This window comes from Symphodus melops (genome assembly GCF_947650265.1).
Source record: "Symphodus melops genome assembly, chromosome: 13".
Classification (NCBI taxonomy): domain Eukaryota; kingdom Metazoa; phylum Chordata; class Actinopteri; order Labriformes; family Labridae; genus Symphodus; species Symphodus melops.
Window position 1 is genome coordinate 7,893,243 of NC_136703.1, and position 14,249 is coordinate 7,907,491.

Genomic DNA, 14,249 nt, shown 5'->3' on the forward strand with positions numbered 1-14,249 from the left:
CTTGAGAGCCTAAGTGTGTTTGAGCGTGCGCTAAAGTGCGTGCGGCCTTATCCCCGAGCCTTTCTACGATTGGCTGTGCTCATGCGTGACATGGAGTAGGTACCCATAGGCTTTCTTTCTTTTTTTCCTTTTTTTTTTGCCCGAGCCATATTCCTAGACTTTGCTTCCATACACGCCCCCTCCCTCCATCTCCTCCTTCATCGTCATATCTAATACCACCGCCTTTTTAACCTCTGTCATCGTCACTTGGCCACGCATCGCATAAATTCTCGTGGTTGCATACCTGGGACTTTTAACGCTTTAAACCATTGAACCGACTCTTCGTTGCTCGTCTACGGCGCATCGGACAGATGGAGGACTACCACAAACCGGACCAGCAGACAGTGCAGGCGCTGAGGAACATCGCCACCCGACTGCGTATCGAGTCCATTAAGGCGACAACTGCAGCGGGCAGTGGGTAAGAAGAGGAGGGGTGATGCCTAGTTGGTGAAATTATATAGCTATATAGACTAATATTAAACAAAACGGTGGTTGGTGACCTTGGAAAGTTGTTCAAATTAAACAGATTAAAAAAATATTTTTGGAGGACTGAAACCAAAGCAGCATTATATAACTGGGCTGTAGAATTATTATACTGCAGAAAATCAATGAGCCCATAATAGCGTGTGCTAAAGGTAAACTGAGATATTTTATTGGGGAGAAAACAGTAAGAACAGCCAACATGGGATTTACGCACGATTTACGTGTTTTCTAGAAATGTGTAATGTAGGCTAGGGTGCAAAGTTAAGAGTACACAAAGTACAGTATAATGTCCGCGACTGCTTGTCACTTTGCGCCCGTGTTTAATATGTGCGAGGAATAATTTAATGTTGTATATTATTCATACATGTTATACTTGTACATCAGCCCTTTTCTACCACAAAAGATGGTTCAATGAATAAAATAAAGGCCAGGCATTGACTCCTGCCGCAGGTGCAAAGGTGTTCTACTCCCCTTTAACCCTTTACGTTCTCTCTGCTGGGTTATGTCAGAGGATGAGCGCAGGGTCTGTGCAGGATCCCTATGGTGCAACTCGTGGTGTGTGAATGGAAGAACATTTGTATTTGTATGTGCTTCAGCCACCCAACAGCCTTTTGCGTTGCAGCTTGTTAAGTTATTGACGTAATGATGATTAAAATACGTAAAAGAATACACTGCAGTAAAGATCAAACGTGTTGCAACGTTGTTTGGAACAGTATAATAATAATCAAATATAAAGAGTTTTTAATCTAATCCTCTCTCTCTCTCTCTCTTTCCTCTCAGTCATCCGACGTCATGTTGCAGTGTGGCAGAGATCATGTCAGTGCTGTTCTTTCACTCCATGAAGTATAGACCTGAAGATCCCCGTAACCCCAACAATGATCGCTTCATCCTGTCCAAGGTAATACCTGGTAGAACGACAAGATCGACAATAAACTTGCCTTGCCTTGCCATGTGTTGCGCTGGTGCATGCACTGAGACAATGCGGACAGGAAACAGGTCAATATCAGACCTATGATCTGCCTTTAATGTTTCTTTTATTACATATTTAAGACGCTATTGATCGTTAGATGTCATATTTTGCCAATTTCAACTCTAAGGCATTTCTTTGTCCAAACTCATGCCTAGCTCAACATGTACATACTTGAAATGTTTGATTTCTGTTGTCAAATACTTAATTTAACAGGAGGGGTATTTTTCCACTTTAAAAAAATCCTGATAATTGAGAGACATTAAACGTGTTTTTATAGGTCACATTTTATAAATGAGGATTTGAGTCCTGGCAAATCATTTGATCTGTCACCTCTGCTTCCTTAGGGTCATGCAGCTCCTGTGCTGTACGCTGTGTGGGCAGAGACAGGCTTCCTCAAAGAGAACGAGCTCCTGAACCTCCGCAAGGTCGACTCCATCCTAGAGGGACACCCTGTGCCGGTGAGGTGGCATTCAGACCTGCAGAAGGTTCTGCATTTGATGGTCTTCAAACATTATAAATGTATTTTTTATATTGGTATCTTCAGCTTTTAAAGTAGTTGCCTATCATATTCTGTTTGCAAAGAACTTATGTAGACTGTGTGGAAAACATTCTCCTTGCATCTGAGAATGTTTTCAAATCATAATGCCTCATGAGAAAATGTCAGTTGTCGAGCACTTCGGCAATTTACGATAGAAGATCATTATTCCTAGAGAAACTCGGAATATTGTTCACAATTAACAGTGAATGTATTTTTTTCTTTAAGATTTCCAACTGTTGTTCTCAACCTGGAAATAAGATCACCAAAATGAGTTTAATTATAATGTCACTAAATGTCAAGAAGGTGAAAAGGGTAAAAAGCAAACAATACAAAAAGAGTTTCAAGCTTTTCTGTGATGTTAGCCCTATAGACCTACCCTTTAAAACATTGGATACATAGAGCCATTTAAATCACAGTTTGTAAAAGATTACACTGTGTGTACAGTATATCCTGTACAAAAATTGTCACAACAACACACACACACAGATAACAGACAAATGGGTTGCAGGCAGGGACAGAGTGACAAAGATGTTCCTGTGTGACAGAGATGCTCTGTCCGCAGCGCCTTTCTCCTTTGCTGCAAACATCACCGTATAAAGACCCTATGTTCACTGAAACACTGCTAGGCACATGTTATATCAGCTGTCCAGACAACATCAGTGTCATTGTTTTGTCCTACATCCATCACACACTATATTACAAACTGTCTGATTTTGCAAACCTGATCTCTCCTAAAGTGTGTTGTTGGATGAATGTTTTTTTTTGTGTGCTTGCTAACAGAAGCAGCAGTTTGTGGATGTTGCCACCGGATCTCTGGGTCAGGGGCTTGGAGCTGCCTGTGGAATGGCCTACACTGGGAAATACTTTGATAAGGCCAGGTAGCAAACACAAACACACACAAATAAAGAAAACAACATCCACACAGAGTCTCAACATATGAAATATACTTAACAGCCCAGTTTACCTTTATGAATTTTGTATGACAAAATATAAGCTGCAGTGGGTCATGCTGACATGGGACATTTAAGCCTGTAGCGTTGCATCAAACCAGGACTAACATGCCTGGTCTTTCCCAGGTTGTCATTAAGGAAAAGAAGCTCAGGGTTCCATAAGAACTGACCTCTAATCAGTTTTGCCCTTGGATCAGGATGTGGAAGCGTATCTTCTAGGTAATCTGAGAATGGAAATAGCACCAGAAATATGTCAGTTGAAATTTTTTTTTTAATGCACAGCTTGACATCTCCGTCTTATCTGCAGCTGTTTAATATATATATAGTGGTATAATATTTAAATCACAAAATATTACCAGATCCGGGGCCTGTACAATGAAGGAGGTTTTTTTGGGGTTAGCGAGGTAAATTAAGAGTTAACTCTGGATCACTTTAAAAAACTTGATTAATCCCCAGCTGGGTGTAGATTGCCATGGTCACTCAAGCTGAACAGCTAACCTGCTCCCGAGTAAGTCATTTTCTGGAAAAGAGTTCAACCTGTTTGAAACTCTGCCTAAAGACCAATCAGATCTCTTAATTGTTGAGCTCTGTGAGCTGATTGTAACTGGGGAGTTAGAAGCAAGACCAACAATATTTTCCCGTGTGATGTTTGATATAAACTATATGATTGTGAAATATATTAATAATGTTTATAGTTATCATGCACAACAGAGACTAAACAAAGTACTTACAGCTTCTAGGTTTTGTATGTGTAAGATGGAAAATCAAGTGTAGGCTACCTTGCTTTCAGTGATGACTTTACATATATTTATACAAGCCTCAGACAGACATATAGCATCAGGGCTGCAGCCTTAATATACTGTCAGACTCCCCACATATTAAAAGTAATTGATTAAATGGAAAAAACTGGTTATGTACAGTGTTTAGATCTTTTGGTCACAAGTGTTGATAAAGTGAAAGGCTATCAAAAGCCTTAATTTGCACATTTCCACTCACTGATTGTTATTTGTGCATGTTCTTCCAGCATTTGTTTGATGCAGCAGTGTATTTAACCTCTACATATGTTTTTTATAGCAGAATAGTTTATGTTGAGTTTGTCAAATATGACCTGCACACTGCAGAATAGCGAACGTGCTCTTAGAAACTCTGGGTTGATAACCAGCTTAGTGAGACAGCTTAGTGAGATCTCTGATGTCAGTGTTAGTGAAGCCAAAGACACCCTGGGTATGTTTAACCTGCTTCGTCGTGCAGGTCTCTGAAAAGCCCAGATGTCATTTACTACTTAGCTGACTGTTTGCAAGGTTGCAGATTAGCCTATTAGCCCTTTTTCCTTTGTCGTTATAAACTAGAAGGACATGCATGGACTTCAGATAAACTGTACGCCTATATAGAGGATCCTTGTCAAAAGAAACATTGCATTCTTCTCAAGTGTCAAAGAAAGCTAATAATGCCATAGTATCAGAGCCTATCTCTGAATTTCAAGGAGACTTTTTTTTTTTAAATGTAGAAATGCAGAAATGACAGGTTTCAGTTGCAGTGAAGCATGCGGTCATGGCATGCAGCACTTGTATTCTGAGATGGCTGCCGTTGATATATCTCTCACTCTGCCTTCTCCGTGCACTCGATTGTTTCTGCTCTAATAATCACACATGCAGTAGCACAGTTCCTCCCACTCTCGCTCCCCTGCCACAACCAAAAAAAATGGTAAACATCACATTTTGTGCATTTTTATACACAGTCAGTTATGTTGTGTACCAGCAGTGCGTGATTGTGTAGACTGTGTATACTGTGTGTGATTCTGTGTGAATGCACAAGGCTGTATGTGTTTCGTCCTGCCATACTCGAAGCAACTTGTCACGCTAGTTTGCTGCAAAATAACGGCTCAACGCTCATTTGAGGCTGCATCACTGGCTTCATAATTTGAGACAAACACTATTGAATGGCAACTTAATTTACCTCCTCACAGAAGCACAAACACACACATCTACACCTCAGATTCAGATGGGGTTCTGCAAAAGGCCCCTGCATAGAGTTGTTAATAGAGTATAAAGCATTTCATTTTTTAATGGTCAAACTGTTGTGAGAAATTGTCAGACAGAGAAACAGATTCTTCATATTATGTGAGGGTGTGGTTGATTAAAATACAATACATGAATGAACCTGTCAAACACACTTATCCATAAGACGCAGTATGTGACACTGGTAATCATTCATGCTTCTGTGACTCTTGAAATGTAAGTATGGATGAGACACATGCAGGGTTTTTTCCTCATAGTCATAGAGCCAAATATCATAGACTTCTGATGCACCCCAGTCCATTTGGTGCTCTTGTCCAGTTGGCAAAAAAATCATCCATTCATAGAATATGAAAAAACAAATCTTATTCCACAAAAGACAGTTTTGCTTTAGAAAATGAATAAAAGGAAATCTCTTTGTATTTTTTTTTTTTTAATAATCTTCAAAAAGGTTCAGAAAGAATTACCCAAAGACCAAAAGATACACAATATCAACTCAAATCTGAACTGAGCAAACAGGAAATAAATGAACTATAAGCCCTATATGATCGATTCCACCGCAATCCTGACACAATCGTTCACTGCTCAACAACCTGCCAACAATGTTCCCCTCAGTTGCTTTGGTTCTGGGTCAACATCAAATTCCTTTACCAACTCAGTTTTAAAATCCTAACAGGCCAAGCTGAAGCTCAGTTCTCCCACGATAAACAAAAGAGAGTGTGAGAGTGGGATAGAAGCAGGTGAGAGTCAGGTGTAAAAGCTGTGAAAATGTTGAAATTGGTTTGGAAATTTAGTTTACTAAAAAATAGAGTAAAGAGGAAACTCAAACTGCACCTTTTAATTCATCTTTTTAAATGAAGCCTTTTTACTTGGACTGGTAACAAAGGGAACATATAACCACCCTTTAATTATGTTAAACATTATGAACCTTTGTTGTAATACGATTGATTTCAACTTGATTTGATTTAAGAGTCATTTGTACAACTACGAGGCTCCTTCAAATAAATGGTATCTTTTTTCCTTTCACGCTCGAGTCTCATTTATCTTCCTCTCTTCTCTCTCATTCTCACCTCTTGGAATAAATCTTTTTTCTGTCTTTTCTTCCCCTTTTCTTTCTGTTGTTTCCTCCTCTCTTTTTTCCTGCACTGGGTGTTTTTCTTTGTCCTTGGTTGGAATGTGGGGTGTAATTCTAGTGTCTCAGCCTATCTTCCAGCTTTAATGAGAATGTGTCTATTTGAGTGGAAAGCTGTCAGGAGTCATTATGTCATGGAAGCACTGAGCCTGGGTGGGCAGGGTAGTGAGGCAGTCTGTGTTTTCATGTTTCTGTTAGGTGTGAATGTCAGCTGTATCTCTGAGACTAATAGGAGTAATCAGTCTAAAACGATTTGCCAAGTGGGAAAATCTCAAAAAGTATCTGTCTGATCTGTAAAATTTACTTCCACCTTGACTTTTTTCCTCTTCCCGTTGTAGCTATCGAGTGTTCTGCTTGCTCGGGGATGGAGAGATGTCGGAGGGATCAGTGTGGGAGGCCATGGCCTTCGCTTCATATTACCAGCTGGACAACCTGGTGGCCATCTTGGACATCAACCGTCTTGGTCAGAGTGACCCGGCGCCACTCCAGCACCATGTGGAGAAGTACCAGCGACGCTGTGAGGCCTTTGGGTGGGTGGAATGAATTCCTCCCTGTGCTTTTTATTTAGCACAGGGATTCCCAAACGTTGCCATGTCAATGACTCCATACAGCATCAGCCTCTGCCCCTTTTATTTGCAGAAAGTAGTAAGTGGGAGGAAGTGAAGACCTGGTCGAGGTTTTAAGAGGCTGTTATTAATACTATTTTGTAAGTGATTTAAATTTATGAGATCAGCTACTAAAAGCGAGTGAAAAGAAAAATGAACAGTGGAATGGCGTGCTGTTTTGGGCGGGTTGAAGACCTGCGTTCTGGATTATCTAAGAGTTGAATGAACATGCAGCAAGGCCTGCGTGATGCAGCAGTCAATGCGTTTATATCACCGGAGCCTGTGTTGCATGCTCTGACACGAACAATTCTGATCAACGTGTTCCCATCATAAATTGTGAACAATATATTGAGTTTTAAACTGGCTGGTTAAAAAAAAAACCTGGAAATTAAATTTGCATTTCACGCTTTTTTTTCATACATTTTGGAAGTAATTAATGTGTTCACCAATTCTTCTGTGAGGATGTACCAGAAAAACAGTGAGTAAAACCTGATCCTTAGTACTGAACATCTTTTGAAACTGATGACAAGGAAACTATAATGTGACAGTTTATGTCAGGTTGTGTAAACGTTGAGCGAGTTTTGGTCAAATTTAACCTGCTGTATGTCATCTCACAATACTCTATTACACTTATCTTGTATGAGCTAAAATGCTAATATTTGACTAGGATATGCTGCAGTGTCATTACAAGTACGGTGAATGATGGTATGGTAGGGATTATATTCATTCAGGGACTCAGACCTTATAGCAACCTGCAGGACTATATGAAGATAATGTTGGATCTGCTTTGTTTTCTCAGCTGGCACGCCATCATTGTGGACGGCCACAGTGTTGAAGAGCTGTGTAAGGTGCTGAGTCAGACCTGCCATCAGCCACTTGCCATCATCGCCAAGACTGTCAAGGGCAAGGGTATCCCAGGTAAAATAATCCCTGAAACACACAGTGATACTCGAGATACAGTTGTATCCTGTAATGTCTAACTTTTTTTTAATCAACCATATCTCCATAGTTTATTATCTCCAATCATTCCGCTGCCTCAAAGAGTCTCTCTTTCAGGTTGGGACATCAAATTTCAAGTCATGTGAGATATTCCAAGATTCAAACCCAAATTCAAATATGTTAAATAACACACCATGTTTAGTACCAGTGATTTTTTTCTAAAATTTTGCCAGAAAAACACTTCAGTCAGTTGTCACCATTTTACCTTGACATAATAAAGACTGAAGGTTTTTCAACTGTCTCAGTGGCCCCAAATCACTGTAAAGGGCCCTAACTCCCCCTAATCCAGGCAGCGCTTCAGTGATTTGTCAACCCTAGTTTAGTAATCCCTTACTATGTGCAGGATACACTCACAGCAGCGGCCTATTGTGCTGTAGTTGTCTTTACAGTAGAGCGGAGTGTGCATGACCACGTGTTAATGCGAAATAACGAGACCCAAAGAAAGCTCTAACGGACAGTTGTTATAACTGAAAGGTGTGTGTCTCAGAGAGCAGTATGTCTTTGTATATATAGGATTGTGAGAGTGTTGGTACAAGTCTGTGGCCTCTTTATCTGACCTTTTAACCTTCGAAATACCATATTGTGATCCACTGAACTGGACTGTTATTATGATATAATGCCACAGCCGGCCATGGTTTATTTAATACATTTGTTACTAGGAATTTGGTTCTTAAGAGCCGATGTAGGCGAGTCTAATTCCTCAAATAACACAAACATTGAATGTATCAGTCTGTCAACTCAAGCTGCTTTGACGCGCCGACATTAAATTTTAAGAAATGTGCAATTTATGCAGCAACTCTTAAAAAAATTAAAGCATCGCCTTTACTTTGTGTGTGTATGTGTGTGTTTCAGCGGCTGAGGATAAGATGGGCTGGCATGGTAAACCCCTGCCCAAAGACATGGCTGACAGTGTGATCAAGGAGCTGCAGAACCGCATCATCACATGCAACAAGCGTCTCCATCCTGCTCCTCCAATCGAGGACGCATCACCTGTCAACCTCCGCAACATCCGCATGCCGAGTACACCAAACTACAAACCTGGAGACAAGGTATGCTAACTTATATGCCATAGGTCATTTCCTATGCTGATATCAACTCATGGGGAATTTAGAATTATGTGAATTATTAGCAAATGCAACTTCATTCTTACTAGATAGAAAACAATAATCTTTCAGCAAGCAGTGTATCTAATTAATATTGCCTAATAATCTGTGTGTATTGACTAAATATCTGTTTGTTTCGGTGTAACCAGATTGCTACAAGAAAGGCATATGGTATGGCCCTGGCCAAGCTGGGCCGCTACAATGATCATGTGGTGGCTCTGGATGGAGACACCAAGAACTCCACCTTTTCTGAGCTCTTTAAGAATGAACACCCCAACAATTACGTGGAGTGCTACATTGCCGAACAAAACATGGTAAGACCGAGATATTTGGCTCTCCAATCAAAAGAAACATTTTAATATAAGGAATATTAAGCGCCAAAACTACGCGGCCATACACAAAGGTTTTAATGTGAAGTGTCACTAAAATTGAAAACATCAGAATTATAACTCATTGTTGTCTCCTGACGATGTGCGTTTACATGTGCTGAGCATATTAGAAATAAGACTGTGGATGGAGTCAGAAACTGGGGAGGGAGAGAGTTGGCAACAACATGTGGGGGCCTCTGTACGTGCGATGCGAGCACTAACCACGAGGTCACCAACTTGAATTGAAACAAAAAACATATTTTTCATGAAGAGCCCTATCACTCTTTTATGGCCCCTCCCCCATTTGTGGCCTCAGCTTTGATGTGCTTCACCGGCAAGTTTGGAAAACATGCATGTATAAAGTATAAAGACAAATAAGACGGAACGAATGCTATGATTGAACCCTTCTTTTGTGTGATGCTGTGTCCCTCCTCTTTCTCTTCACATTCTCATTTCTCGCTCCCGCAGGTGAGCGTGGCAATAGGTTGTGCAGTGCGAGACCGTAACGTGGTGTTTGCCAGCACCTTTGCCACCTTCTTCAGCCGAGCCTACGACCAGCTCCGTATGGCTGCCATCTCTGAGAGCAACATCAACCTCTGTGGCTCACATTGTGGTGTCTCTATCGGTGTGTTCCTACCTCTGTATGCAATTTTGCCCTGAATGAACTTTCATTTGACCGTTTAGTTTTCCTCCACATCTCCTGATTATTTCTCCAACAAGAACTTATAGATATAAGGTTCTTTAAATTAGAAATGGCATGTTTTGGAATTAGATTTTCTTAGCATATAGCTGCTGTTTTAAGCTGTGCTATGATGCTTGAGTAGCTTAACTAATATCATAGCTCATCACTATTCCAAACTCAGTATTGAAGTGATATACTTTCCTTGTCTACACCACTCAACCACTTGTGGCCTCAGTAATATAAAATAATGTTTACACACCTATTCTCTCACTTCCTTTCAGTTTGGTAAATTTCCTTTTTTAAAATGTTTCAGCTTACTGACAGAGAATCGTATGAACAATTTTGAACAACCAGTCTTGGGAAGATATTTCTGTTGCTAATTCTTTAATTTCCCTGCAATGGAAAGAAGGTCTCCTCAGCATCTCTTGATTTTTATTTCCCTTTTTCCCTCTCCATCTTCTCACCTCATCTGTCGTGTGTATGTCCACACTCCTGTCCTGGTATCAGCACTTTTCCTCCTCTCTTTCTTCCCTCTCTGTATCTCTGTGGAGGTGAGGACAGAGCGGCCTGATTATTCTTAACCTCCTCCTCCCCCTTCTCCTTATCCTCCACCTCTTCAGGTATACTGCATGCCCCCCTTTTCACAATGATTGCATGCCAGTCTGCCAGTAATAGTTTCAGTCAACAGCAAACAGGAGTCTAACTGTACCTGACGTTTTGTGTGTGTTAATGAAGGTGAGGATGGGCCCTCTCAGATGGGTCTAGAGGATCTGGCCATGTTTAGAGCCATTCCCACGGCAACTATCTTCTACCCTAGTGATGGCGTCTCCACTGAGAAAGCTGTGGAGCTGGCCGCCAATACAAAGGTACCCAAAATCATCAATCTTTTTTTTTTTTTTTTATGTTTTTTAAAAAAAGGATGAAGTATCAAAATGTGGAAATCCTGAAAAGAAGAAAAAGAGAATTTTATCACAACTCTATCGTTTTCAATCAAGCAAACTTTATTAGTATTTAACTTTTCATACAATGATGTAGCACAAAGTACTCTACATAACAAATGTTTGAGATGAAAAGGAGTGTATTCTCTTCAGTTTTCCTCAAACACTATAGACCAATGTAATTTATTTTGTCTCTTTTAAGGGTCTGTGTTTCATCCGAACAAGCCGCCCAGAGAACAACATCATCTACAACTGCAGTGAGGACTTCCATGTTGGTCAGGCTAAGGTTTGTTCCAGTTACCACCCTGTGTCGTAACAAGCACAACCTTTTGCATTTCAGTGCTGTGATCAGTGGAAAGTGCGGATCATGCAGTTCGTGAAACCACACCTTTTCAATATACTCTTCCAACTCCTTCAATCTCTCCAGATTTTTAAGAACGTTTTTTATCCCACCTTGTCATGATGGTATCAGTACAAACTTGCTTGACTGAAATGTGTGCATGTTTCCTTTGGGTATTTACAAATACATGTTTCCTTCTCACTCAGGTTGTGTCTAAAACCAATGACGACCATGTGACAGTGATCGGAGCAGGAGTGACCCTCCACGAGGCCCTCGCTGCTGCTGAACTGCTGAAGAAAGGTACGAAGAAAAAACAAAACATAACTAGCCAACCAACCAGTGTCAGCATGAAAGTTAGCAATGTTTGATATAAATCCGTTAGACTGAGCTACATCCTCCACCTTCCTCTCTCCTCCCTTTAGAAAGAATTAACATCCGTGTGATTGATCCATTCACCATCAAACCCTTGGACTCCAAGACCATCATTGCCAATGCCAGAGCCACCAGAGGACGCATCATCACAGTGGAGGATCATTACTACGAAGGTAAGGAGTTTGTGATCCCAAAAACATCACAGAAAAAAAAAAGATCATAGGTGGGCAAGAATCCCTTCCGCTGCACGCCACGGAGAAGTTGCCAAATCATCTCCCATCTATGTATTTTAATTACGTTTTAAATAAAGGACAGGTATTGTTCAAATGAAGATGCGCACACAGGCTGTGCTTCTTCAGAATCCCATAATACACATCCCATGTGTATTAATGCTTTTAGACACTTAACTGTCCTTTAAGGGAGCAAAAGAACAGACTTCTCCTAATCCTGCCATAAATACAGTGTTACATTGAGATACATATTTCTGCCTTTCACCTAATATTGCATCTAACACGGACTGAAATGGACAGCTGACAGAGAAAAGTGTTCTATTGTGAGGTAACCTTCAATAACAAATTAATTTGTTCCTGGTGGCAGTGTAAGGGCAAGGATTCTCCATTCGATATAAATGTAAACATCACTGACTCAAGTTGATGGACTTTACTGTTTTTAGATACTGAAATAGTGTCCTGTGCAATATATTCATGTAGGGTGCCCAAAGCTCCTTGTTTATATCAATATATCTGTTTTTCTGTGGTTGTTGACTGCTGTAACCTGATGTTGTTTGAAGAGGTGAATAATAAACAAGCCCGGGCTGTAGCTCCACTGAGTGTTCGCAGAGGCCACCACGTTCCTTCGATCTCTTTTTTTGCACTCCAGGCCTCCGCGACAGTCATGTGACTGAAAACTAAGAATTACTGAATTTTTCTGAAATTGTTCTTATAAAGCATTCGTTGCACGATGCATTTTAAAAATCCTACAAAATAAAGAGTTCACAACTCTGGCCGGTCAACAAATATGATCTAGCTTTCCTCTTTCTAATATATTTTATCAGAAAGTCTATTTTTTTTTTAATTAAAAGGAATGGGGGGGAAGCAGGAAGAGCTTGTCAGGGTCTCTTTATTTCAGCTCTGACCTTAGGGCTCACACTGACCTACATACAGCATGTGCATGGCCAAAATATGTTTTCAAAATGTGCCTCCTCTGTCCTCTTGCCTCTCCATTTTTATTGTGTTGTAAATAAACGTGTAGTCTTTGCATGACTTGATGTCTCCATAATATGTGGGAACTGCAAACTGTACATAGAAAACAAAAGCATTGCACTTTCACCTGACCACATTATTTTTAGATTTTTGTTTTTGGAATCAAAAATAAAGGAAATAAAAGCTGAAGTCAAAAGAATGTCATTGTGTACCCAGGTCAGCCAGTGGCTTCATCCTACATACTGCAGATGAGGTGGCAAAGAGGCCACGGAGGAGTCATAAAAACCCCTGTGTTGAAAAAGACTTTTAAAGGTGTAAAAGTGAAACAGAACAGGGGTCCAGTCTGTCTACATCAAATAGCGGAGCTCAACTCCCCACATGATCACAAGAGGTTTACTTATAGAGAAACTAGAAAGACGGAAGTGGGACAGATTTTCAAATGAAAAGGAAAATTACGAGGGGAAACATGTTAAGCTAAGGATGAACTGACTGACTTTTTTTGGTGATTTTTTTCAGGTGGTTTAGGAGAGGCTGTGTGCTCGGCAGTAGTTAACGAGAATGGCTTCAACGTCCAGCGTTTGGCAGTTTCCCATGTGCCGCGCAGTGGAAAGCCCAATGAGCTTCTCAGGATCTTTGGCATCGATCGTGATGCCATCGCTCAGGCTGTCCGTAAGATGCTTAGTAGCTCTGCCAATGCTAAGTAAAAAAGATTGCAGCATGAGTAGCAGTGGAAGCAAACATGGTAAAGAACTGTTTGGTAAACTGATGATCACCAGAGAGAGAGAGAGAAAAAAAAATACAACCAATACAGACAGAGGGGAAGCACTTCTAGCCCAGTCACGCTCTTCTCCTCAAACAAGCATCTGAAACATTACTGTTAGGACCCGGGTCATATTTGTGTATTATTCTTGTTGATTGTGCAGCTTCTCACCCCCCCCCCCCCCCCCAAGAATAGCTGGTGCCGGATTGGTCAAACCACGACATCGCAGCTATTAAATCTCAGCCTCCTCTCTACTTCCCCAGCCACTTCCAACAAAGCCAGAATAAGACTGAACACTTCAATCTTAAGCTCATTTGTGATTGTTTTGGCCTGATTTTGCGGATTATGTGATTAAGAAATTAAGAGCATCTTTTCAAAGACAGATAGTTAGTTTGTAAATTTAGAGCACAGCAGTCAGTAGGAGGAAGTAGGGTAGGGTTCTCTTGGTTTTGTTTTTTTTTGTTTAGGAGATGAGTTTAAAAAAAAAAAATCTTAGTTGAGTCAGATCAGGGCATGTTAAGGTCACTTTTTTGTTGTTTTGGTCAGTGCTCTGCTGAAGCTTATAAAACTATGGTGTTCACTCTGGATTTGTGATTTTGGTTTTCTTGGTTGTGGGAAGAGGTGGGGTTACCTGTCATGTTGTGTTTAGGTTCACCTAAACCGGTCATATAACATTACTTTAAAATTGAAATAACAATGTGATTATTTTTTGTCATTAACTGTCATTAAATGTGGTTTTGAGACCCCGGTGTT

At 40.5% G+C, this 14,249-nt stretch overlaps 1 protein-coding gene across 1 annotated transcript; it reads left to right on the top strand.

Annotated features, from left to right (window-relative positions):
* The first annotated feature begins 103 nt into the window (after positions 1-103).
* LOC306833685 (transketolase-like) lies at positions 104-13,681 on the top strand. The gene is made up of 14 exons (XM_079359130.1): positions 104-457; positions 1,303-1,420; positions 1,837-1,950; positions 2,811-2,908; positions 6,466-6,657; positions 7,532-7,650; positions 8,584-8,780; positions 8,984-9,148; positions 9,671-9,827; positions 10,620-10,750; positions 11,025-11,108; positions 11,369-11,462; positions 11,585-11,707; positions 13,253-13,681. The coding sequence occupies exons 1-14, from the start codon at positions 351-353 to the stop codon at positions 13,438-13,440; spliced, it is 1,887 nt and encodes a 628-aa protein (XP_079215256.1). The 5' UTR covers positions 104-350; the 3' UTR covers positions 13,441-13,681.
* The last annotated feature ends 568 nt before the right edge of the window (positions 13,682-14,249 follow it).

Excerpts from the sequence above, each read along its gene's own strand:
- LOC306833685 (XM_079359130.1), top strand. The coding sequence starts at position 351 with ATGGAGGACTACCACAAACCGGACCAGCAGACAGTGCAGGCGCTGAGG. Across the intron at positions 1,421-1,836 it reads ATCGCTTCATCCTGTCCAAG|GGTCATGCAGCTCCTGTGCT; the intron begins GTAATACCTGGT and ends CTGCTTCCTTAG. Across the intron at positions 11,109-11,368 it reads TCCATGTTGGTCAGGCTAAG|GTTGTGTCTAAAACCAATGA; the intron begins GTTTGTTCCAGT and ends CTTCTCACTCAG.